The 27,498-nt window shown below is 36.9% G+C and overlaps 2 protein-coding genes across 2 annotated transcripts; both read left to right on the top strand.

Annotated features, from left to right (window-relative positions):
• Positions 1-7,122: 7,122 nt before the first annotated feature.
• Positions 7,123-12,929, top strand: LOC108763025 (ribokinase). The gene is made up of 7 exons (XM_018510314.1): positions 7,123-7,859; positions 8,644-8,776; positions 9,203-9,329; positions 9,531-9,692; positions 9,857-9,948; positions 11,739-11,927; positions 12,413-12,929. The coding sequence occupies exons 1-7, from the start codon at positions 7,810-7,812 to the stop codon at positions 12,587-12,589; spliced, it is 930 nt and encodes a 309-aa protein (XP_018365816.1). The 5' UTR covers positions 7,123-7,809; the 3' UTR covers positions 12,590-12,929.
• Positions 12,930-15,700: 2,771 nt separating this feature from the next.
• LOC108763050 (uncharacterized) lies at positions 15,701-16,680 on the top strand. Its single transcript, XM_018510350.1, has one exon. The coding sequence runs from the start codon at positions 15,718-15,720 to the stop codon at positions 16,510-16,512; it is 795 nt and encodes a 264-aa protein (XP_018365852.1). The 5' UTR covers positions 15,701-15,717; the 3' UTR covers positions 16,513-16,680.
• Positions 16,681-27,498: the final 10,818 nt, after the last annotated feature.

The following is a 27,498-nucleotide window of genomic DNA, read 5'->3' on the forward strand; positions in this document are numbered from 1 at the left end:
GCCGTTTTAAAATCAACTTGCCGTTTTTAAAAACTACATGCTGATTGGCTACAGGTCTTATGCCGGTATTACACTAGCGATTGGAGATAGCGTTTGCGTTCTCGTTTGCGTCTTTTGACCAATCGGAAAGGACCAGTTGGTCAGTAGTTTCGTTTTGATTGGTCAAGGGATTCAAACGCAAACACAGACGCAATTTCCAATCGTTAGTGTGATACGAGCATTAAACGGATATGCTACAATCGACACAAATGTAATTCAATTTTTCTTTGAAAGAGAAACATAAAGTGTTAAACAAGGAAAGATTCAATACCAATTTTACGACGCGAAATAGGTCGGTATTCATAGTCGATTCTTGCATATAAAACTGTTTTAAGTACAATCTTAAGATGTCATAAGTCAATCCGAGGACTGTATTAGCATCTTAAGACATTATTTACGACTGTTTTAAAATAAAAACGGACTATGAATATTGCCCCATGTTTAGTGTTTCAGTCGGCAGCCTTTTCCCCTGACGCGACATTCATAAATAGAGACGGCGGAGATTTAGAGAGAGATGCTTGCAAAGTGAGCACATCATGTTATCCCTTCCACCATGGTTGTATATCGCTCGTCACTCATCGCTTATCATATCCAGGATACGGTCAACGCGATGCTGCAAACGGTTTGAAGCGTTTTTTAATTGGTCAGTTTGTAAAACTCTTTCTTCTAATTAGTCCATCAAACGCTTCAAAGCATTTGTAGCGGAACTTTGACCACAGCCTAATGTTTCAGTCGGCAGCCTTTTCCCCTGACGCGACATTCATAGATAGAGACGGCGGAGATTTAGAGAGAGATGCTTGCAAAGTGAGCACATCGTGTTATCCCTTCCACCATGGTTGTATATCGCTCGTCACTCATCGCTTATCATATCCAGGGTACGGTCAACGCGATGCTGCAAACGGTTTGAAGCGTTTTTTAATTGGTCAGTTTGTAAAATTCTTTCTTCTAATTAGTCCATCAAACGCTTCAAAGCATTTGTAGCGGAACTTTGACCACAGCCTCAGTGTGCAGTTGGCATAACACCCCATCGGTAAATAAGAAACGTTTTGAAACGTTGCTGCAACGTTACTGGAACGTTTCAAAACGTTTCTTGTTTACTGGGAAATTCAAATTTAATTTTGTCCGGAATTAGCTGACGCACCCTGTAGATTTGTGAGGAACTAAGAGCAGAAACCAATTATATTGAAAAATTATACAACAATTATGCAAAGCTTTTTTTACTGAATACATTGATATATTTTTTACATCGAATATATAATTGCTTATATTTTTTTCGCAGAGAAATTCATGTTAATGAATCCATCTTTAACGCACCAAGAATAATCTATGATGTAAAAAGAAAAATGTAACATTGCGTATAACAACGATTGTAATACTGGAAACGAGTAAATAATTAATAAAATTTGCCCCAAAATGCATTTTCTGCGTATAATAGCACAATAGTATATACTATATTGGAATAACTAATCAAATTTGAAATTCCTTCTCCTACCGCGAATCCATGGGAAATGTATATACATCTTTCTTTTTACATCATGAGACAACAATGGACGCGATCAGTAGATTTAACAGTTGAGTGAGCGCTTGCTATTAGTGTATTCTAGATTTAAACTTTTAATTGGATGATCTATTATAATAGAAGAATACACAATAACAGCAAGCGCTTATTCAACTGCTAAGTCCGATAAATGCATTCATTTGGTGCATCTAGAGAGTAGAGACCTTCTAATAAAAGTCTGGACTTTGGACACGAAATAATCATTTTTTATTGGTCCGCCATGTTTGAATTAATAACTCCTGAACGAGAGAAAGATAGAAAAAGATAAGAAAAAGATAGATAGAACAAAAAGAGAAAGAGAAAGAAATAGTGAATGTATGTTCTTCGATCTCTTTCGCGTCATTTTTGCTAAAACTATAAGAGATCTTTCATTTAAAATGTGGCTTATGTTCAGACTCTTATTAAAGGTAGATATAGGTGCATCCTATAACGTGAGCGCTTACTGAGTTGCAATTAAAGATGATTGGTTCTTATCTTATTTAGATTCAACCAATTACCTTCGATTGCTATTTACAATTAGTACTTAGCTACTCAGTGAGTGGTTGCACCACTAATAGATACATTCAATGGAATGATTTTATTAAAGTTTGCCTTTGAAATTGACACTTATAACATGTTGTAAGCTTTATCACTCATTACTCGTAAAAAGAAGATAGAATGTTAAGCTTACAGCGCATGAGCCGGAGAGCATCAATTTCGAACGTAGGGGAAACCGGGGCTGGTTGTTACAGTTTTTGATTAGTGATTTTTAGAAAAAAATGAATGCAAGATTTTAAAATATTATATACGTTATAATATACCTACATCTTTTAGGTATAAAAAAAAATTACTTTGATCATCGTACAAATAAATTATTCAATTTTAAGTAAAGTTGTGCAAATGTGACATTTTACACCATACTCTGGGTTGATTGTCACAGTTTTATATAAATAAAATATGCAAAAAAAATAGTTTTTTTAAACATTAGTTTTATATTTGAACAAATAATAATAGAATATAATTTATTCACTTCAGCTTATAAATTTGCCAAGAAAGGGACTTGGTTTACAATTTGAACAAATAATAATAATTATCGTATTTTTGCAATGATTATTTTAATTATAAAATACAAACTTTTATTCGAAAAATATAATTATGTAATATAAACATAAAATATGTAGTCTTTTTAGAGATTATTATCTAAAATAATACTTTTTCAGTTTCTAAAGATAATATTAAAGTTTATAATAGTTTTAAAAAAAATATCACATATCGAAAGGAATCTCAATATATCTATATATAGAAATATTTGTATTATTATCTAAATTAAACGAAAAGGTACCGTTTCTGAAGCATGCGGGTTCCAATCAATGAATCCATATATACTAGTTCATATATACTCTTTAATATAAAAGATACTGTATATTTAAAAGAAGAACCGTAAAACTTTCAGTAATCTGCAATACTTAAAAGTTATGATTCACAGTATTGACACACATAATATAATGCTTTAGAGACACATACTCTGTGAGACCATCCTTTACATTTACACTGAACCCATTTTCATTAGGCAAACTATTTAAGTAGGATTCTGTACAAACTAAACAGAAACATTCTTCCTCTTTCATAACATCTGTTTCAATATTAGTATTCCTTTTTTAGTTCTTAATTTTTTTGTTTAGATTTCTTAGATTTTTTAATAGATTAGACAGAAGATATTCTTGTCTTCTGTTTTATTAAATAATTTCCTTTTTACGTTTAATTCTTTCTTCTTTTTAGTTCCTATGTTTTTAAGTTCAAGTTTTGCTTTATTCGTATATTAGTAAGAATAATTGTCTTTCGTTTTCTTGCCATTTGTCGAGAATTCTTCCGTGGACCAGCTTTAAGAAAAGGACGAATATTTTCTAAAGTTGATTGTTCAAAACCTTGGTTTGATGCAGAAGACGGTTAGCAAATATTTCCTGAAGGATTGCTTATTTCCATCATGTTTGCTGCATTTCTTGTTATATAGCTCGCTGTTCACTACTATTGCTGAAATTGTATCATTACGTTAACTTTACACTAATTATACTAATATCATATTAATATTTTATACTAACCAATTTTTCTCAGAAAGTAGTCTATCTGTATTATAACTAGGAGCAAAATCCAAGTCCGTAAAAATTTCCTTATTAAAACAAAATATACCAGTGCGTTTAAAGCTTGCTTAAATATTTGCTGGTGTTATCGCAAGTGGATAAGCAACTGCAACAACTTCAGGAATATTATAAATAGACATGTTGCAGTCAAGATGATTTAACATCCATGCATCACAAGCAGAGTTGACGTATTTTTTATGGTCCATATACTATTCTATCTAATGGTCGCAACTGGTGTGAACAATGCGGTGGAAAAGATAGCATTATAATTCTGTTTTGTTTTGCATAATTTATTCCTTCAACACTGAGATGCAAATTGTTTGTCCAACAGCAATAGAATCGATTTCTCAGTTGTACATTTTGCGTAACTATGAAAGTGTCTCAAAAATTGTTCAAAATCTTTTTCTTGCATCCAACCTGATTTATTTGTAATATTACTTGATCCAGGTGGACCTAATGTGATAAAATGATCTTTAAAATGTATACGAGGAAATACAAAGAAAGGTGGTATCTGATTTCCTATTGCAGGTATAGCACAAGTCAGAGTAACAAAATTGCGTTTAGCTGAAACAATGCTTCCTACTTTCTTGTAGCAAATATTGCTTTCTCGAACAAATATTCTATCTGGTATCTGGACTGTTGTGACTCCTGTTTCATCCATAATCCATATGTCTTGAGGATTAAAATGGTGACGTGATAAAATCTTTTCCAAATTTGTGTAAAAGGGCAATATTAGTTTTATTGAAAGGGGTAGCTCTTGCTTTATTTGTTGCTTCTGGTTTTCGAATTGAAAGTTTACTGTAACGTTTTATAAATGCATAAAACCAATCCTTTCCTGCCATTTTACTTATTTGTATACCAAGACGGAGGCATTTCAATTGAGTTATAGCAGGTTAGATTATAAGCCAAAATTCTGATCTCCTTAGGAGAAAGACCGAAATAAATATCCGAAGTATATAGAATATATTCACTAATTGCTGTTCTGAGAATCAGTAAAAATCTGCTTAAATTTAGTATAATCCATGTGAATTGTTGGAATAGCAACGTTTTCATGTAAACAATCCTCTTCTGGAATCCTCTTGCAATAACGATATAAAGTAATTCATATTGAATTCTAAAATAGCTTGTCCAATGGACAAATTATGTATTTTCACTGCTCAAACAGCTCTCAAAATCAGGTGGAGTTTTACCGCTATTCGTCTTTCTTTTTTTATTTCGCTCCATAATTATAACTCACTTAACCTCACTTAACCTCTAAACGAGAGAATTCGCTGATGCCAGAATTCAGACGTAACCTGGTCATAAAGAATAAAAAGGAATAAAGAAGCTACATTATGTGCAATCAGCGTCATCCTAAGTGCCTCCTCTTTAGTATTATTTCTTCTATCTGCTTTTTAATGGACCGCGATCAAGACACGTCTCACAGAATCACTGATGTATGACAACTAATCATAGCTCATTTGGGACAATCTAACCCATATGACCGTTTTTAGTAAAAAAGATTATATTTATAAACTTTGTGAGAATAATGATTAATTAACTATAGCAAAAATTGTCTAAGACATGCCATTTTCTATTACACAGAAATCTTGATTGATAATGCCAAAAAGTTATCAGACAACAAAATAGACGATAAGAAAAATTTACTCACTAACTTAATTTTCTTAAAAGTTGTAAATAATATACACAATGCTTTTGGTGCAAATCATTTTATACTATTAATATTACATCAACAATCTATAATAAAAAAAAAACGAATTTTTCTGCCACATCCTGTTTGAGTTATTTATAAGCATTTTGACAATCAACCCTGTACGATAACTCGCCCCGGGCTCCCCTACAAGCTGTTAAAAATTTCATGAAATTTATTAATGTATGTACTTTCAAGTTACATAAGATTGAATTTAATTTCATGACATTAAATTTAATGTATTTATAACTGAAAAGTATATTTGTGTACATGTACATGATATTTAATGTATTTTCCATAAAAATTTATAAAATTTAATGTATACTTTTTATAAAATTTTATGAAATTTAATGTACACGTTTATTACATTTAAGTAACTACTGTATAACTTAGTTTTCGGTTAAATCATTCATTACTTTTAATTTCGTTCATTCACCACGAGCTTCGTTTACAATTTTACATGTAAAGAAAGCATTTCTAACAGTGTAGCCTAAATACGTCTCATAAAGATGGAAGATTAAAATAACGATTTACTCCATAAAATCAAATTATGATCGGTTATTATTAAAGCTTTGTGTCTACAATACTAATAAAATAAGTCTCTCCGAGATCTCGATCGGAGAAAAAAATTAATAAATCGCATTTGAACAATTTTGCGAATGATCAGTTCTTTCTTCGTTTGAGATCTCGGAATAGTTTCTACACTATCATGAATATATATATATATATATATATATATATATATACAAAATTTAAGAACTTGGAAACAGAACATAGCTGTAAAATTAAAGGCTTTCCTAGATAAACTTATATAGCATATTCGATTTACTGACTCTATCTGGTTTTAAGTCAATAGTCTGTTCTTTTTAGCTGCATTTCTTGCACAGTTTATCTCTTCTTTAGCAGCTAAACAGAACAGACCGTTAACTCGGAGTTGGATCGAGTCAGTAAATTGAATACGCTATTACATAGCCGCATAAATGTATACGTAAAGAAAATTATCGCATATTCTACGCGTGTCTTTAATAAAAATTATGCGATTGGATAATTATCTTTACGCATTTAGTTATGCAGCTATACATGTTAATCTTTCTGGATAGACCCTAAGGATATATCCACACAACTTGCATAGTCGCATAAACGTATGCATAAAGAAAATTATCCAATCACATTTCTCTTATATAAAGACGCATGTAAAATGTGATTAGATAATTTTCGTTATACATACGTTTATGCGACTATGCAAGTTTGTGTGGACATACCCTTAAGCAAGTGAATTTACCAATCGTAGTAATTGAGGATTTTTGAAAACGTAAGACTGCGATTAATCGAGTTGCCTACTGCTAGTTTACGTTTTTCTATATACGACAGCTCTAATTTAAAAATTCTGCAATGCAACACATGCAATATAATTACTATATACTAAGTAACTATACTAAGTATACTAAGTAATACTATTGGGCTATATCGCTTTAGCATATACATGAACAGCTAACCGGATTCTCATGTAACACAATGGGTAAGTGCATTCAGTACTACAATCGTTCACCATCGTTCATCGGGCTCAGTGAGCTCTTGCACTTGTTTGGTCTATATTTTGAGATCTAACGGAACATGCCTATCAAATGCAAGAGCTAAGCGCTCCGTAAGCGGTTGTAGTACTGAATGTACCCAATATGGCGAATGCAATACGGACAATAAGATACTTGCCGTAACGTAACTCGGAATTTGTTACTCCGAGCTGCCCATCTATCGTTCTCGATAATACATGGCGATGTCAAGACGTTCCAAAACTTGCGTACGTACGTGGGTGATCACGTAGGCGCGCTGTTTTTTCCATCGCGAGATTTATAACGATCGTCGAGTATACTTAAACGCTTCTCTAGCGGTGCAAGTTGATTTCGATAGTCTCCCGCAAATGTGTGACTTCGTCCTGATATATGATATGATAACTGTAAAAAAAAAAAGAAAGATAACCTGTCCCCGTCAAGGCGAACGCTGCTGTAAATAAAGCATCTTTTTTATTTTTATTTTTGTAATAGACGGCGGTTTAAATTAATTCACGTGTCTGTGGCATTTATTCTCTTATTTCGTCCTCTGGGAGTCTCGTCACCGTCATCACCGTCACGAGGGTCCGCACGCGGTACATACGTTGGATCACGAGCAAAAAATGATCTTTCCACCGATAACTGCGATAAACATTTCATTATTGATTTACGAACTCGTTGAACGACAAACAGCGATAACGCCAGTCATCTGTGCGTTCTACTTGCGATTAGACGCTGCTCAGAAATAATCATTGTTGCAAGCATCACGTTTCGGAAAATAACGTTTATTTTAATAATTAGAGTTGATTGCTCGCGAGAAAACTGTATAAGCGAAAGAGAGACTAAAAACTGTGCGGTATGGCACCAAAGATAGTCGTTGTCGGTTCGTGCATGATTGACTTTACCTGGTGAGTAAGGACGAAGCTTTTTCGCACGTTGCAAAAGTTGACACTGTCTCGTGGTCGATCGATCTCTAATTATTAACATTACAATTACATTGTGATTTGTGTTGTAATAAATATTGTATATAATTACGATAATAAATGTAATTAAAACTGCGCAAAGAAAAATGCTTTCTCTTTACTCTTTATTGTGCATTGCAGTAATTTATTATTGTGTTTAACACGCCTAATTGAAGAAAGCCAAATCTAATTTTATATATATGTATACATATAATAAATAGTTACAATCTATCGTAATATTAGGTCTGTCTTTTATTGCTGACTTTCTGAACTAGTACACACAGTGCAATAAGTTAAAGTGAAATAAATATACGTTTGTTTCACTTCAACTTATTGCACCAGTTCAGAGTGCAACAATAAAAAACAGATCTATTATCATTTTTTTGTGGGAGATCCGGATTTGAATCTCGGCTGAGATATTTTTTTACAATAAAATTATTAAAAGGTTTTTAAGATAATATTATTAATACTCTTATAAGACGCTTATTAGCATCAATATTATTAAATTACTTGTCAATTTAATATACGATGTTACTACTTTAGTTTTGTTCATAATTGCGTTTCAAGAGTGGAAAAGATTTCGGCGCGCGCCATTTGCAGAATTGAATATGTATATAAATTTACACCAAAATATTTAAGCACTAAGATTCGCTTTGATCGAATACAGGATTTCTTACTTAATTAGATTTATTCTCAACTTCGTATTATAATTTACGTTATTGCTTTTTAGTTTCTCTCCACGGTTGCCGAAACCTGGCGAGACGATAATCGGGACTAGATTTGAAAAGAAATACGGTGGTAAAGGCGCCAATCAGTGTGTAACAGCTGCTAAACTTGCTGGATCTACAGCACTTATTGCTTCAGTAGGCATTTATTTTTTACATAGAGTCAACGTGTCACATTTGGCTTTTTTTTTTTACAAGTCCACTTTAGACGATCTATAACGACTATAATTCACGGCCAAGTTCGATATAGAATTCTATTTATAATATTGCGTGTAACATAGAAAACATTTGAAGAAGTTAAATACATGCATACAAAATATATATCACTGATATATATTTTCTATATGTGTGTATTTTACTTTTTCAGATGTTTTCTATGTTACACGATACGCAATATTTATTACATAGAATTCTATCCCGAATTTGTTCGTGAATTATAGATCGTCTAAAGTGAGCTTTATAGTATTCGTTTTTTTATCTAATATTGTTTATATGATTTCTCTCTAATTAATTACAGTTTATTTCACAACAACATATTACGATATTCTTTATCTCTTATCTCAGTTAGGTTCCGACACGTTTGCTCAAGAATATTTAGAGATTTTAAGAAAGGAAAATGTAGACGCATCTCGCGTGAAGATACAAAGTGATAAGCAGAGCGGTGTTGCTCACATTACCGTTGCCGAAAATGGTATGTTTTAGATGTAGTAAAACTATAAATCAGAGTATTTTCGAGTGCTTTGAAATTGTTTACGCGGAAAAACAAGTAGCTCCGATTCTGAATAAATCATTAATATTAGAATTAATGGAAATAATTTCTAACTTCTCGTTAAGATAATTTCTTTGGTCTCATCAGTAAATAATCAAGCCACCTTTCGAATAACGTTCGCAGGTGAGAACAGCATCGTAATCGTGTTAGGTGCAAACGAATCGTTGACTCCGGAACTTGTGAATTCCGCCGTTGACGTGATCCAAAGCGCGAGCATTTTATTATGTCAGTTTGAAGTGCCGCTGGAAGCCACGCTGCATGCCTTGAAGTTACATCGGGGCCATGGTTCGTTCCCCGCTTTTTTTTTCTCCATGTAGAAATATCCGAACACTGCACCTTCCTCTTTCTAAGCTGTGTTATCGTAAGTCCTAAAAAAGATAAGGATTAACGATATCGTGGCTCTGAGAAAGCTATGGATACAATTTTATGTAAGCGTAATGTAATAATAGGACTTTCTATTGTCAACGGAGCGCCCGCATTGGAAAACCCTGATCCGGAAATTCTTAGATTATGTGACATTTTTTGCGTCAATGAGACGGAGGTATGTAAACGATAAGTACAATTGATAAGATAATGAGGACGATTTTTCTTTTTTTTTTTTTCAATATGATAAAGTCAATTATCCCAAATAACAATTGGTCCAAAATCTTTTGACAGAAATATCTTTAAGATGTCTTTCAGGCCGATATTCATAATCTATTCTTATTTTAAAATCGTATTTTCTGTATTACTTTCATCATTAACCTTTAAAATTGAATTTTTTGTGCTTTGTGAATTTATGCGAAAATATGTCTTCATAATTTTTTTTATATGTCATAATCAATTTATGTGTCATCCATTTAAAAAAATTCATTGAATTTTTGCGTCTCAGCAGTTTTATTTATTAAAATGGTATTATAAAGCGATATTTATTATTAATATTATTTTATAAAATTACTCCAGACCGTTTTCAGTTATTTAAACAAACAGTATATATATATATACATATATAATACTTACACACACACACAACTGCATGTAAGATACAGAAAACCAATTAAAACTAATCAGTAACGTATGCGGATCTTAACAACAAGATCCGCATACGTTACTTAAGCGAGCTTAACTTAAGGTGTTATTTTTATCAAACTACTTTGCAAATTGCACGACAAATACGATATTGGAACTCTATTTTAATATTAAATGACGCAAAGTCTGCGTCATTTAATGTAACAAATGATAGTCATTATAAATGACGCAAAGTCTGCGTTATTTAACGTTAAAATAGTTCTGTGCGATATCTTGTTTATCGGCAATTTGCAAAATTATCTAATGAAATAACACCTCAAATAATACATGCGTACGTTGCTGTTTTTACGATTCATATACGTCACTGATTAGCTTTAATCTAATTCGTGCAGTTGTAAAGACACATACCGTCTTACTTAAATAATTTTAAAAACTGTCTGAAATGTGTATATTAATAATAATTAAATATCGCTTTATAAAATCACATTTTAATAATCAAAACTGTTAAAACGGACTTAAAAAATTCATTGAGTTTTTTTAAATAAATAAAAAATAAATCGATTATGATGTATAAAAAGAAATTACGGAGAAGTATTTTCATATAAATTCACAAAATACAAAAACTTAATTTTGAAGACTGGTGAGAGAGAGGAGGATAACAAAAAAAAAACACGGATTTTTCGGTACTTATATACGCTTTGTAGATATAAGGAAGAGATGCAACTTTTATTTAAACTACCGTTTATATCTCTCACCGTTTGGCAGTTCCGCAAAAAAATCTACATTTTTTTCAAGGGATGATTTTGCCTTCTCAAATATGGCACGAACAAAAAATAGTTCAGTGTTACGGATAAACTATTCTATTTGCACATAAAATGTTTCAGAATTTTTTGAATTTTTGGGTTGTCTAATCTCATTTGTTAGACGATTTTTAATATAAGAATTGAATACTCTAATTTTATAAGATATTTTGAGAGAAAAATGTCGAAGTATTGTAAAACAAATGTTATTGTATTTACGATGTTTCCTCCGATACTTATTAATTACGAAAAAATTTGATTGTGACGGAATATATATTTCTATGAAATATATCTCATTAATCGTAAAAATATAAAATAGATGGTTTATTTGTCAGAAATAAAAATTTTATTTCGCCATATTTAAATAAAGATTTATTTTAATAAAATAAATATATTTTAAATAAATATTTAGGTATCTTTTTCGCAGTGTATGTCCCAAATTTAAATTTTTGTTTTCTAAAATAGTAGAGTCAAAGCGTTATGACGTTTGAAATACTCCAAGGACTCCATTACGCTTTTGTAGGCGGAAATTATGACGGGCATTCAACCTGTGGACCTGTCGAATATACAACAAGTAGTGGACAAGTTCCTAGCTAAAGGATGCAACGCAATCATCCTTACACTCGGACCTCTCGGAGCTGCATACGCGTCGAAAATGAACAGAAACATCACGCGAATTTCCACTACTGAAGTCCACCCTGTGGATACTACCGTACGTATTGCATACACAGTATTATAGAACTGTCGTAATCACGATAGATTTCATGATAAATTGTTTGAGTCATTATTCAACAAAATTGAAGAAATCGTTCTTTTGAAGACGCATGTATTTTAATAATTTAATTATTCGATAACTTGATGAAGTGTCTCAGAATTATGCGATAATTCTAAGATACTTTCTATAAGTTTTTGTTAGATTTAACGCGGTAATTTTCGTTCTATTATTTACACGTACGGTCCGTATTTCCTGCTTATACAAATCTTGTAAATTGATTCGTGATTTCTTTCTCACGGTCGGAACGGTGAAAGTATTTGATGGTATTTTCCGGTCCACAATCTTTTGAGCGAACAACCGGTCAATTTCCGGACTGGACTGGAACGCGCTGATTCACTTAGTGATTCATTCAAATGATTGGCATGTATTTAAGACGGAATTGCTTCAGGCAGCTACATAATAAGTGTAACGATATGCGATAGGGTGCCGGGGATGCATTTTTGGGTGCGTTCGCATATTTCAAGGCGTATCATCCGCAGCTGCCGATGGACGAATGCATCAAGAGAGCTTGTACGGTCGCCACGTACTCCGTTCTTAAATTCGGTACACACGCGAGCTTCCCAACGAGAACCGATCTACCGGCAGAATTATTTATATAAACAAAAACGGAGTTATTTCGAAGTGTGTTATTTACAGATTTGATATTTTACCTCTTTCATTTATACATCTGATATCTGTTTTGCGGAATCTTTTTAAATCGAATATTTGTAAAATAAAAGTAAATATCAAAAGTTTTATGTACAAAATACGTAAACATACGTCCCATTTCCGAAAACCCGAAAAAACTTAAAAATAGCACAGTCAGGCGTTATAATGCAAATTAATGCAGCAGATTAAATTGATGACAATAAAATACTTAGAGAATGTGTTCACATATATAGAATGTTCACATATATAGAATGTAAAATCCAAATATATGTAGAATTAAAAGTCGAAATACCCCGTATGCATGTTTTATTTGTTTTTTTAATCATTTAGAAAACCGGTTCCATTGTTGATCTCCTCCGTGTAATTTTTTGCAATATCGTCGACGAATATATCAATTTTTTTGCGGTTAAATAGGATTCGTCCAAAAATTCGAAGACATGTTTAAATAACAACAACATTACCATAACATAAATAATGTTGCAGAACAAATTTCTACATCGATCTTGCAAAAAATGAACGGACTTAGAAAAAGTTAATATTTATTCTGGGATATTAAATTTCTAATCTGCGAAATCGGGGATCAGCTTTATTCTTACTCTCCTTTCTCTCTGTTTTTCCGACATCCTGGTACCATCTGGCATTGTAACTAAAGTCCGAAAATATATGAAAAAAAGGAAATTAATGTATTCTTATTATTTAATAACTTTAATACCTCAATTTTGAATGAAGAAAAAGTGAAATGATAGAATTTTTTTACAAATACAAAAAGAAACAACGATAGAGTAGTACAAATAAATTATGAAGAAAAATTTAATAAATAGCTGAAGAGAAGTAGATCGAAATTTGATTATTTCAAGTAGATTTTTTAAAATAAAAAAATATGTTTAGCTGTATTTATGTTGCATTAGAAAATCTCATTTTATTAATGTTACGTGCCTCCATTCGTAACGATTAAATTAGTACATTTATAGAATCTTTCGGATATTTTTTGTCTAAATATATTCGCGCATATACACGCGCACACATGTTCACGCTAGACGAAAAAAAAATAACGGTAATGGTAAGAGTTAGTGAAAATGCTAAGCGCTTTTACGACATGTGTGTTCTCCGACCTTTTAAAAAAAACGAAGGCATGTCCGGGTATCCCGCCAGAGTGGCCGATGATTCCACCTCAACTGGTTCACGCGAACGTACAGCAAGAACGGCGTTATTTCAGAGAGGGAAAGTGATGGAAGGGGCAAACGTTCTTGCACGTAAATGTCATTTTAAATGCTTTCGCAAGGTGGTGGCGACTTTTAATATTTTGGCAGCCGCGTCGCGATGACGACGACAGGCCTATATCGCTCTCAGCGTCTAAAATACCGTCTCAAACTTTTCGCTGACCTGAAGATAATGAAGCCTTTCCGCAGCTTTATCTATAGGATGCGGGCCCGCGGAATCAGGAATGAAATGGTCCAATCCCGGTGTTTTACCTTCCGCATAGTGTCTCACTGGTAATCCCTCGAAGTGCCGAGTTTTGTAGGAAAAAATCGACAGTAATTGGTAACCGGGAGTCTTTTCCCTTGAAATAATTGCCGGTACGTGCGTTCGCGTGACTAGATCGGTGGTATCCGAGACGCACGAGCGTCAACGCGGGAAAATTGTGCCGTGAGTAAACGTCAAAAGGGAAAGGCGTTGCATTACTACTTTCGAAGTAACTCCCCTCGCGCACTCTCGTCACGCGTAATCGTCATCGTCATTACCATCCTCGCGCCTCATGGTGCTATACGTGAGGATATTGCTGAGGACGAGATTCCACGAAGCACGAGACACTCGGTCTCTCCTCTTTCCGCTATAGATGGGCATTACACCAAGGTGTGACGTCAATGCCCGAGATTGGCTAGCGATACTAAATCCATGTTTAAGGGAACAGACAGCGACGGCAGAGGCGGCGGTAGCGGTGACGAGGAAGATGCGGCAGGTTCATCGAGAGGGAACGAGCTTTGACGTCAAAGAGGAGGGCGCGCATCCTCGAAGAAGAGGAAGCCGGCGTGCCGTGCTGCGCGACCGAAGAAACTCTTCTCAGTTCTCGGGGCCCCGGCCCCGGCCCCGGCCCCGGCCCCGGCCCCGGCACCCTGGCAGGGGCTGCACAAGATGCCGATAAAAGGAGAGGGGGGGATTAGTCATGTCTTCGTGTGTACCGGCACGCGCAAGCCCCCGTTAAAGTGGGGCAACACCACCCACGTTCGCAGGCAGGATAAAAAATCCTTCGGGGATCAGGGAATACTCAGTTTTGAGCAAACCATTAAGCGAGACGATCGAACCGAGACGAAGAGAGACAATCGCCTTGTCCCTCGGTCTTACAAGTCCGCGTCGGGAATTCCGAAAGTCACCGAGACTCTCGCGTGTCTTGCGCTGGTCAGTACCGCATGCCAAACTTCGACTGGCGAATCATCACAGAGAATCGCGCGGTATCCAGGCTAAAATATTGTTAGATCGTCGAAATATTGTCAACTTACGTCGCATGGTCGAAAGATCCGTCAAACGGTCGGTCAAACCTGAAAAATTTCGATTCCAAATACTGTGTCCCGTATTCACGTTTTCCAGTGTCTCGCTGAGATATTCGCTAGATTTTGAATTTCAAAAAAAAGCTCAATAAACGAAATATAATTCCGGAAAATAATCTATTTTCAGTGGGAAAATTGATCGGTTAAAAGTTTGAAAAAATCTCATTGAATCACAGTTCTGGTTGCAATCTCTGATTGCAATCGTTTATTTCCATCACGATTGTATTATTACTTGAAAAGTGTCCGGAAGAAAAGCTGACATCATTGATAGAGAGAGAAGGATGTTTAAATGAAAAGATATTATTCCACTGTGATTAAGAAACGTGATAAAAACAACGTTAAAAAAATAAAAGAAATTCCGAGATTGCGTTGGAAAAAATTATATGTGACGAAAAGCAAATCTCGGAAGAAGCTGAGATCCATTCCAGGCTATTGAGAGTCAAGGAAGAAGAAGAAGAAGAAGAAGAAAAAAACAGCCATCGACAAAGACTGCCAATCTTCGAAGATCTCTTTGAACTTATCAGATCGACACAATGGCGATATTCAGCGTCAGATTTTGCCTGCCTGTTCTTGTTGCCTATGTCATCGTCAACATACCGCTCGTTCAAGGTCGGAGTCTAAGACGACGACACGGACATCACTCTCATTCGAATTATTACAATTTCGAGGAATCGCTGCCACGAGATTTATCGGGACGTCTCGATGACGATCTGGAGTACTACCACGATTTCCAAGGACAGAAGAAAAGTCGCGAATACCCACAAGTTCTGGATCGTTCCTTGGAGTACGAGGACTCGGAGGAGCGAGTACCAACGTCCTTCCGTCGATACAAGCACGAGTACGATTCGAGAGATCGCGAGTCTTTACGAAAGGATTTCCTGCGCAAGCACAACGACTTTGACGCGCTCCCGATGAGATTCGTTGCTAGGAGAAAACGTCACAACAAATTTGCGACTGTCGCAAACTATCGCAGATTTAATTCGAAAGACGTAACCTGGCAATACGAAGATGAATTCAGGGAACAAGAAAAAGTTTTCGAATTGGAAGTGAAGCAGGCGCAGAACAGCTCTATTTGCAACTACACCGTGGAGTCAATCCCAGACACCCGGGGTTCCCGGGTACCGAAGGATCTGGAGCACGTGAAGTGCAATCACATCGGCAGCAGCTGTCAGGGCACCGGCACTTACTGCTGCATACAGACCTACAGAAACATCGAGGTATCCTACGGCGACGGCGACACGGAGACGATGAAGCTCTACGTTGGTTGCGTGTGTGCCCTTCAGGTCTTCGATAGTATGATGAGCTCGGAGATATCCATCATTGATTGACACCGAGAACTCGCTAGGGTAACTTGGGGGAGGCAGGGGAGCAGTGACGATTCGCTTCGGTGATGAATTCGCCTCGGTGGCGACGATCACTGGCGGTGATCTTCGGACCGGCACGAATCGAGCTAGACGCGTCTTCGAAGGAGACGGCGATTGAAACCAAGCAAAAAACGCAACTGTATTGTCGTGAATGACCTTGCAATTGGCAATCCGTAGACGAATGGACATCTTTCTTTTTTTTTTCTTTTTTTTTTCTTTACACAGGAACTTGTTTGAAGATTGCGTCTAGTGACGCGCGAATACCGGGAACTTAATAGATTTACTTAAACGTTTGACGTTAGAACGGTGACAGGGAGTTACGGAACTGCGGTCGGACGGTGGGAGGAGAAAGTTACAAAAGAGCGGAACCGCAGCGTGCGTGTACGAGCTCAAGATGGTCTCTTCTCAGTTTTTTGCCCCCTTCGCTTCTGAGACCATTCGCAGTCGATAATACACATGCGTAGCCAACTAAATCGCGACCGTCCCTCTCGACATCATTATGTAACACCAAAAACAATAGAAATTAAAATTAAGATGATAGAGTCGATAGGTAGCAAAGCAAATTAACATAGATTCCTAAAAATTTACAATTCACTTTTAAAATAAATTCAGAGTGTCATAAGAGAAAGAAAGGAAAAATTAGTGGATAAATAGCAAGAATTTTTTTGGTGCATGAAATTATGCTGAAAGAGAAGCAGAGATTGTGGTACAAAATTACCACAGTTCCGTTCAGTCTTTTTTTCCAAGACCTTTCTGCGGGCCTCGTGTCGAATTGCAATGTCTAAGCATCTCTCGGATAGTATATAAGATACCGATTCAAGTGCCGTGACGTGTAACGTCGCCTAATAGGAATAAGAAATTATTGTTTACGCTTTAGGTATTTATAGATTCTCTCGGCCGTGTTGTTGCCAAACAATGTGATAAAACACGTACTCGATCACAACCAATCGCTCAGGTAGTGTTAAATCCGGTCAGACGTGCACGTAGCACGTACCCGAGTGCAATTATCATCGCGCATTCATCACGCGCGTCGTTTAGATGGATAATGATAATTGCAAGAGTGAATCATGAATATCCGCCGCGATTGACGCACATTATCTATTTATCGCATACATCTTGTACCATCTCGCCTATTTATTTTCGTCAGCATCTATCCATTCACTTATATTTATCTATTTATTTATTTATTTATTTATTTATCTCCGTTTATTTATGCAGGTATTTATTCCGAACTGTTTATGTGCAGCATGTAACGAGAATTTGTTCTCAATCTATTCAATCAAAGTGATATCATTTTTTCGCAAAGAAATAAGCAAAAAGCTTTGAGATAATTACGAGCGACGGAAGGCGTGTACTTGTTGAAATTTACATATGTTAATTGGCATATAATGTGACTGATGCAATTTAAGATATCGGAACATGTGATTTGCATGGAACCTACTTGTGAGTTTTTACATATGCAATTTTAGCTTATTTCTGCGATTTTTTTGATATGTATATGTATTATGGAATAAGAGACGAACAGTATTAAATACCGATAATTTGATATCGATATAAAATTGTAATTGTAAAATTATCACACGCGTGTACTTTTATACTCCTGTAAAAGATTATACTGCTGTGGTTTAGTGAAAGGTAAACAGTATTAAAATAAAAATGTTTTTCTGTAATAATTCTGCATCTCTTTTGTATTATTTCATAAATGCTCCCTATATTATATTAAAATTATGAAAAAAATGTTCAAAATTATGATCCTTCAATTTTTCAGGATCAAAGTGGCGTGAATACGAGGATTGTTTATGTTTTGCTTGTGACCAACGGTTCATATAAAATATTTTAGTTTAAAAATACATTTTTTTATGCAATTTTTAAATTACCATTAAATTAATTATAATTAACTTGATTCAAAAAGAAATGTTTAAATTTAAATATCCAAAAAATGTACTGTGCTGAAAAAAAAAGGAATTTCCAAAACAAGGAGTTTCCCTTCTATTTGCTTACATATACTTGTTGACATTATTTTCTCTAGTGTCCCTTTTCCTTCATCTATTTCCAAGTTTCTTGTAACTTTTTACTCTAATGTTCCTTATCGGTTTTCGTTACATCGAAAAAAATGCATATCTATATATAATATATTACAAGTCACGGTCTGTTATGATCTTCGATTCTCTCTGCGATAAGGACAACTCTAAGGATTCCCCGCATTTTCCATGAAGGAGTCTCGGCGAGCCGGTTTCACCGGCGCGGCGTCAGGAAGCCTAGCGGACAGACGATCGGTCTGTGACGAATGCGGGTACTTCTTCCGCAAGTGAAATTCTCAATGTTGCTACACACTCGGCAGCTCTGACGTATGTTGGGACGGTCTTTCGGTTGCGCGGTGATTCACAGCGAATTCCTCGTAGACGCGCGTCTTCCGAGGAGGGATTTCCCTGAGAGGTTCCAGCGCGAATCTCGGGGGCCCCTGCGGCCTATTCGAGATCGCGAGTCACGAGTCGAGTTACCAATGTGCATAACAGCGCACGTATTGGTAACCCGCGCTGCAACATAATCACCGGCTGTTGAGCCACACAGCTCAGGCATCGCGCGGTGCATTGCGAACGAGAAAAAGAGAAAAAGAGATAAGGAGAACGCGGAGGACTAAGGGAGAGGGCCCTACAACGTGGAGGGGCAGGTTGGTAACGGAAGACGCGCGATTTGAGATATTGCAAAAATTTCCGATGTGTCATCGCGCGGAAATGCTGAATTTTAACGGGGTATCTCTTCCCGCGTCTCTCCTCTACAACGACTGCAGCCGGCTGACATTCGCGCGAAGATATCGTGCGACGGCGACGACGACGACGACGACGACGACGACGATGATGGCGGAGATGGTGGGGGGGGGGGGGGGGGAAGACATAAAACCGCAAAGAGGCGAAATGTTGCGCTGGTGTCCGAGAAAGACAAATGGATATATGCCTAGAGTTTAACCCAAGCGCGCGAAAGCGCAAATTCTACGTATGGTAAATAAAGTTTCAAGTAAAGACGGTTTATATCCTTTTCTTCCTTTCTTTTTTACTTTTGGCCTAAAACAGTTGTGTTATATCGTTGCACAAATCATGTGAAAAAAGTTGCTTTGGTTAAATTAGATAAAACTGTAATATTTTGTAAATTATGAAATACTGATTAAACATTTCTTTAACCCTTCGTGGTCACTTGGGGTCCAGAGGACCCTAAAAAGGTGTGAGGCTTTATATTTCTAAGGTCTTTTATTAAAACGGGACTTAAACTGTTATCCGAAGTTTAAAATATTCTTCTTGCACCTTCAACCGCATGTTGTTCCTTGGACGTCAGACCCTTTGCAATTTTTTTAAATATGTTAAAATTAAAAATTCTTTAAAAAGCCACTGCATTTCCATATTTTACAATGTTCAAAGTATGTTCAGTAATTTTTGCAATTTTAAAGAACAAAGCTATAAATACGGCAATCAATTAAGATGTTGGAGTCATTTTGCCCCTTGTGTTTCCACGAAGGATTAAGCAAAATCATAAAAAATAAGCAAATTTTGCTGTAGCAACATTTGAAAGTTGCTACTTTGGATCTAATAGGAAAATATCTTTACCTGTTAAACTATTTATTTTTTGGTAATTGTATCTTAATCCCTTTTCGCACAAAATAATAAGATAAATCGATGTAAAGAAAATACGTAGTCGCTTTTAAACAAAATATACAATTTCCAATATACGTACTTGCAAACTACATTTTTTTAAAGCAATTATGCGTTTTCTTTACCTCAATTAATTTATCTTATTATTTTGTTTATAGAAGTATTAAGGTATAAGTTATCAAAAAATAGTTTAACAGATAATGATACTTTTCAGTCCGATTAGACCCAAAATAGCAATTTTCCTTACAGAAATCTAATACTAGTTAATTTAATACTGGCCAATTTATTACTGAGAAATAGTAATGGATTATTTATTTGGAGTACTAAAAGTATTAAACAACAGTGCTTTTAGTACTTAAAATAAGTAATTAATTACTGTATTTCAGTATTGGTTAGCATTAGATTTCTATAAGAGTCTCAAATGGCATTACAGCAAAATCTATCTATTTTTATATTTTTGCTTAAGAAAACTTTGGATCGTCTTATAATCTACAAAATAACACAGTTTCAGCCAATTAGACCAAAACCACTTTTTCATACGATTTGTGTGGGATCTTTTATGCGTTCAATCGGAACGGTCCAGATTGCAGTCTCTAATACAATTCCATCCGCGAATATACATAGAAGGAAACGCGTGTGGCGCGGAGTTTACAAGTTCATTTAACTGTGCCGTTAATCTTTAACAAACCTGTTATTCCGTGTCTAATGTCGACTCGCGTATTAAACATGAATACCAAAATCATCGTTATCATTATTACAATTTCGACTTAAGTGAAGTGGTGTGTTTGCGAAGTCGATTCTGCCCTCGTAACTTGAACTTTGATTTCTACGCAAGAACAACTCTGCGAGAGAATAACTGAGAGCTGCAAAGAATTTAATTTACTGATCTTTTTCAAAAATTCTTCTAAACTACATTTTATTAATTTCCCGTGATCTTTAAATTTTAACGATTTGCGTGAGCATAAAGAATTTTTATAGTCCCGCGCGATGGCGGACACGGCTATTGACAAGGATATATTTACAGGAATATATTTACGTATACTTGAAGTATAACGATCGGCTTACGACGACGGCACAGCCGACGGTACATTTTACACTTTAGCAAGATAATGAAGTGTAATCCTATATTTTCTTCGCAAGAATAGGAACGGCTTTTTTGCGAGTTTTTTGCGCGAGCGAACTTTTCCACGTTGTAAGCGGCAGTTAACAATGGCCGATCACTTTTTCCTTTTCCTATCAAATTAATGAGCAGGGAAATATCAAGTTTTTCGAGAAAGCTCTGATTTTAATATAAACCTTCGATCACATCGAGACATGCACGCTCGTCGAGACGAGGACCATTGTGAAAGAAGCTACGCGCGCGATTTAGAATTCACATAAGAAGAAGAATGCCCTATCTCTCGCGAGAGCGAAACATTATTTACGATAAAATTCTTCTAGAGGTCGAGCAGGTTCACAGTCGTCCCGGGAGATAATATTGGAGTCCTATTTTTGATCCCAGACGCTTTAAAAGTGCTAATTTTAATATTAAACGCGTAACGCGCTCATCACTCGCACCGGAAACCAATAAAAAGAACGTTTATGCTGAACGTTTTTGCTGCGTCCGTCCGATCACCGGGTGAGTGCTTAGCGTGATGCTAGCCAGCCCAAATTGGCTATAATGTAATTTTAATACTTCTGCTTATGATCGGAATCTCGGGTACCTTGAAAAGTCGCCGGTGCAGCCGGTTTTAACGAGCGGATCGTATTCTACGATTCTTTGAGATCCATGGCCCCTCTGCATCGCCAGTCGTCAAATCGCTCGTCGACTCGCCGATTGACATTTGCGTGGGACGATTGCGTGGAGCGGAATAGAGAGAGATGTTAACAGGTGATAAGGTATGCAGAGGGATGCCCCGACCGGGCACATACCGCAGTCTCTGATTTGCATGCTAAAGTCACTGCGAAGGCCGTCGCGCCGCGCCGCGAGTTCGCTGAAAAGTATTACACGTCGCATGTATGTATGTTTCTACGCAATGCGCCGATAATAATGGCTTTTACGGGCGATAACGAAAACTTACTGACTGACGTGACTTTGCGAAATATCGACGGACGTCAACCCGGGCAAGATCGGATATCTAGGCATTTATTATTCAAGACGTAAAGAGAAAAATGTTCCTCTCCTTTTTCTGACGCATGAGCAATAAAGTTGCTGATGGGATCAATCTACGACCAGAGGGAAAAGATATTAATTGCTCGTCGGAACAAATTTATACGTAACTATTCTAAAGTAATTCGTAATATGAGATATTACTACAACTTCGTCAATAGGCACTATTGCAAAGTCTTTTTTTAGCACATTGCGAAAAATGTAGTAAATTTTAATAAATGTTTATTTGAATATAGTGTCAATTAAATATTTACTTATACAATAAATAAATATTTACTCGATAGAAAGAGATAGGTTAATAGTTATATCAAATTAATAGTTTTTATACCAAATAAAAATATCTTTATTTAGTATATAGTAAATATATTTAGTTAACATTACTTAAACAAATAATTTATTAAAACTTAATTTTTTTTTTGAATGCAGCAAAGTGTTTCCTTTTCATTTTTCAATTGATTACAATGCACATATAAAGTGACGTCTTCAATGAAATTAAATTTAAGTTTTAAGGCCTAAAAAATTGGTCAATCACAGTCGAATGTGAAGAGAATAATCGACTACGATTGGTTAATTTCTTATAGCTTAAAGCTTAAATTTTACACCGTAAAATCTCTTGTAGACTTCGTTTAAAACGTGCGCGTCCGAGAGAGTAATTTCGAATTCTTACTATTTTCCAGAAGAAAGCGTTATTGTGTATTGAGTGACGAAAATGTTTAGAAGTGAAAACTAAAAATGGAAAAGACATTTGATCCATTAGATATATTATCAAGTTACAAAAATAATTCTTTTTATATACATATATATATATATAGAGATCTGAGCTCTGTTTTGAATATTATAAGAAAGAGAGATACTTTCTCTTTTTTAATAAATTCTTCTCTCAAGAAACTTTGATTCCACTTAAAGTTAATTTATGAGAACGTCTTAATTTCATAGTTCAAGCTTTTCATTCGAAAGCAAGAAAGATAAAACAAATGTACGTTCTTCATATCGTTTTTAATTTCTTTACAAATACATGTATTCTTTCGCGTTTGGACGGAGCAGTGTTTTTGATATTAATTCTTTAGTCGACGTTGCATGTGTCGCCCGGTCTACAGCAGCACGTCCGGCAGTAGGATTTAATTTCGCATTTTTTTGTTATTGCTCACAGCAGAACAAAAGCAAACGTTCTTTTTTACTGCTCTCGTCCTTTTTTCTGTTTTTTCGCCGTTTCTTGACCCAATTAACATCGCGGCTCCGTTTCGTAATACGAAACAAAATTCCATATCTGATGTAAAATAATCGAATGCGATGCTATAAAACTGGTACTATGTTCATCAATATCATAAACATTAAAAGGTTACAGTATAGGCTGACGTCAATGCCGTCAAAGAAATTTGTTAAATTCAATTAGAAAAGTTGAAGTATCGGCTGGCAAAAAGAACCGAAATATAATTTAAAGAAAAAGAAATATGTAGTTTCCAGATCGGAACAATATTTAAATGAGATAAATATTGCAATTATTTTGCCGAATTAAAATCATGAGCTGGAGAAAGTGAATCAGAAATATGTTCAACTGATACTTTATGGATAGACTTTTGGCTTTAAAGGCAAATCTTAACGATTCATTTTAATATTCCCGCAAATTTTTGTAACAAAAATGTTGGATTGAAAAAATATAAAATTTTAACAGAAATAGAATTAAGATCTTATACCAAACAGAAAACTAGTTTAAATTATGTATATGAGCGAAAGTGAATGTCGCATGGATGTGAAAGAATTCGTCTTATGCGCTGCGGTGCAAAACGGTGTTGGAAATACTTTATTTGCGAAATTCGACTCTCAGACTCGTTGGTCTCGAGTCGAGAATTCTGGCGATTCGAGAGTTGCGGCATTGCGGCGGTAACGCGGATCATCGATAAATTGCCGGAACAAGCCGGGCGGCCGACGCGACGCGGCGCGACGCGACGCGACGCGACGGCCGCGATTCGGGAGCCCTTTTTTCAGGCACACAACGACACACGGCTACGATACGGAGGGGACGGCCGGACAGGGCCGACGGCGAGTTGTGGACCCAGGCAAAGCTCAGTAGGACGTAATCGGCTGAAGGGATTTCGTATTTATCGTACACCATGCATATATCCCTGGTGAAGCGCGCGAGCGCGCGTATTTCGTTGCTGCGAGAACGTCCACGGATATACGTGGAACGTGGGCCTGTGGACGCGCGCGTCCATCCACGTGTACACGTGGAAGGAAACCCGGCGTGTGGATACCGAGGAGAGAAAGAGAGAAAGAGGGATGGTACGTATTTCGAAGACTATCAATCATTGGTAACCTGTAAAGGATCTAATTATCCTGGAGCTGACTGGGCTCCGTTCGCTGCACCCACCGCTCGTCTTGTCCACCCCCGTTGGTGGTAGCGCTTCCACCCCCGATGCTCCGTCCCGCTCCTCCCCCGCCCCCTCTCTCTTTCGGGAGGCCCCCTTTTTCGCTCTAGCAACCACCCTTTTTCACAGGAGAGCAAGGCGGACGAAGACAGAGCGGCGGCGAAGGAGGAAGCGAGGGATTCCAGAGGGGAGGGGATGGGGGTGAAATTAGAGAGAGAAGGATCGCAATCGAGAGAACGTTACGAGAGTGCAAAGAGCGAGCTTCCACCTTGAGAGAGAGAGAGAGAGAGAGAGAGAGAGAGAGAGAGAGAGAGAGAGAATATGAGAGAGAGAGAGAGAGACGTGGCGGGTGTCGGTGCGCCGCCTTTTTTTCGTACACGCCAGCCCCATGTCTGGCGGCGTGTGTGCGTGTGCACACGTACGTGCGGCAGTGTGCGTGCGTGTGAGGCAGGTGTATAATAGTGAGTGCGGGTAGTTGGTTAGGTGGCCCGGTCGATATATCAGGGCTCCGCTGCAGCTGTCTGTCAGGCTCGCGAACTCAGCGCTAGACGACGGGCTCGGGGTCTAGAGAAAAAAGCGACGGGCTCATTCCTTCTCTCTCTTCTTCTCTTTTTCCCTCTTTCATCCCTTCGCTCTCGCCCTCTTTTTTCCTCTCCGTCCTACGTTCACATCCTCAACCCTTCTCTCCCTCAACCCTTCTCTCTTTCTTCCTTTCTCTCTCTCTCTCTCTCTCTCTCTCTCTCTCTCTCTCGTTCCCTCTTCGTTCCTTGCTATTTCCCTCTCTTTTGCTGCTTCTGGGTAATTTTTCATCGTTGCAGCGGACGACAGAAGCGCCGCGACGGCGGAGGCGGCGTTGCCGCGGATACGCACACGAAGACGAACGTTGGCGCGCGCGCGCGCGCGCGAGCGCGAACGCGAACGCGAACTCGAGACCGCACGGGGGTGATGGTGCACCGATACATGCGATCCCGCGGACGTACAGTGCGCACGATTGTCGGATATATCGTAGTGACGCTCTGAAAAATTTAAGAGCGAAAAGGAACGCACAAGTTCCTCCCTTAATCCTTCCGCTGCCAAAGCTTCCTCGCATTCTTTACGCGCGGCGATCCGACAAACGTTGAACGTATAATCTATTTTAGGTAATACAACATTACGAACAAATAATTATAAGTATTAATAAAGTACCGTACTGATGTACGCGGTCCAATGGCAGAAATACATTTTTAATGATCCCTGTTAATCTTAAAGTTAATCATAAAGTGATCTTGCCTTAAGATCACTTTATTATTCCTTTTAAAACAGTAAAAGTGTTGATCCTCCAATGTATTAAAATATCAAAATCAATTTAACACTAGAAATAAAAAATCTAATACTACAAATAAATTTCATTTATTTGTATTTATATTTATTAGGTATTATATTTATTAGGTATTATCAACTATCTTATAAGATAAGATGGGATGAGATCTGGGACCACTTTTTTTATAACAAAACGAAAGTTCGAGAAGAAAGAGTTTATAGAACTAAATGGTTTTAATAGAGCGTCAGAGTAGCATTTAGTGGAATTTTCATTGATGCTGATTGTTTGATATAAAAAGACAGTATAATAAGATAAAATCTTTCAATACTTTTTTATTTTTTAAAAGGGTAATGGTAATGATATTACAATTATCACAATATTATGTGCGTGCGTGCGTATGCGTGCGTGCGTGCGTGCGTGTGTACGTGCGTGCGTGCGTGTGTGTGTGTGTGTGTCAAATCGTATTACTTAATTATTATATAAAACAATTTTAATACGATAATGTGTGTCAAATCGTATTACTTAATTATTATATAAAACAATTTTAATACGATATTTACAGTGTGCACATTTGAAATAAAAAATATTTTACACTTACGATTAGTAAATTTATCGCCGTTTTATTTTTCAGAAAATTGAAGAAGTACGTAAAATTTAAATTTCAACGAGACACCTGAAAAAGATTTCTATGCTTATCTATGACAATAAAAATTAGAGGTACTACTGTCACGCGTATAATATAAAAAATTAAATTCATCGAAATTACACCGATTTTTAGCGCCCGCTTTACGATACCAGGGCGTTTTCCACTGTCAATGAGGCGCACTGTACGCAGTCGGAAACCACCGCAGCCACGTGGACCAACACACGCGGAGAATCCGCGAAAAAAAAATGTCCAAGGCGCACGCATACTCGCAACACACATACATACACATACATAACAGAGAGAGAGAGAGAGGGAGAGAGTGAGAGAGAATATACGAAAGCATGGACACATATGAAATGCGCTCGCGCTTTACACGGGCAGTGCCCTACGAACACCCGCGAAAAATCCGCTCAATCACACCCTCACACGACCGCATCGCGTATCTGTCCACGTGCACCCACATGCGCTTGTCCCTCCCTTTCCCAACGGGGTGCGAGAGAGAGAGCGCGCGCGCGCACAGGCGCACGTACGTGTAGATACATACACATGTATGCACACGAGAACGCTTGCGAAGATCCAGAGATGTGGATACACAGAGACAGACGCGATGGTAGGTAACCCCCGCGAGACCCCCTGCGCAGTCACCCCCGTCTCTCCCTCCTCCACGTCCTCTTCCTCCTCCTCACCCCATCCTCTCTCGTGGTAGCAAACCTCTCTAGGGGAAAAAGTAGGAAAAGAGTGGGGAGGATCGATTTTTACTGGGGCAACCGCCCCTCCCCCCTCCCGCATGCACCCTCCTGCATCACCGCGCTCTCCCCCTTCCATGTTCCCTTCTCTTCCCTCAC

This window comes from Trachymyrmex cornetzi, unplaced genomic scaffold (assembly GCF_001594075.2).
Source record: "Trachymyrmex cornetzi isolate Tcor2-1 unplaced genomic scaffold, Tcor1.1 scaffold335, whole genome shotgun sequence".
In the NCBI taxonomy this organism is placed as follows: domain Eukaryota; kingdom Metazoa; phylum Arthropoda; class Insecta; order Hymenoptera; family Formicidae; genus Trachymyrmex; species Trachymyrmex cornetzi.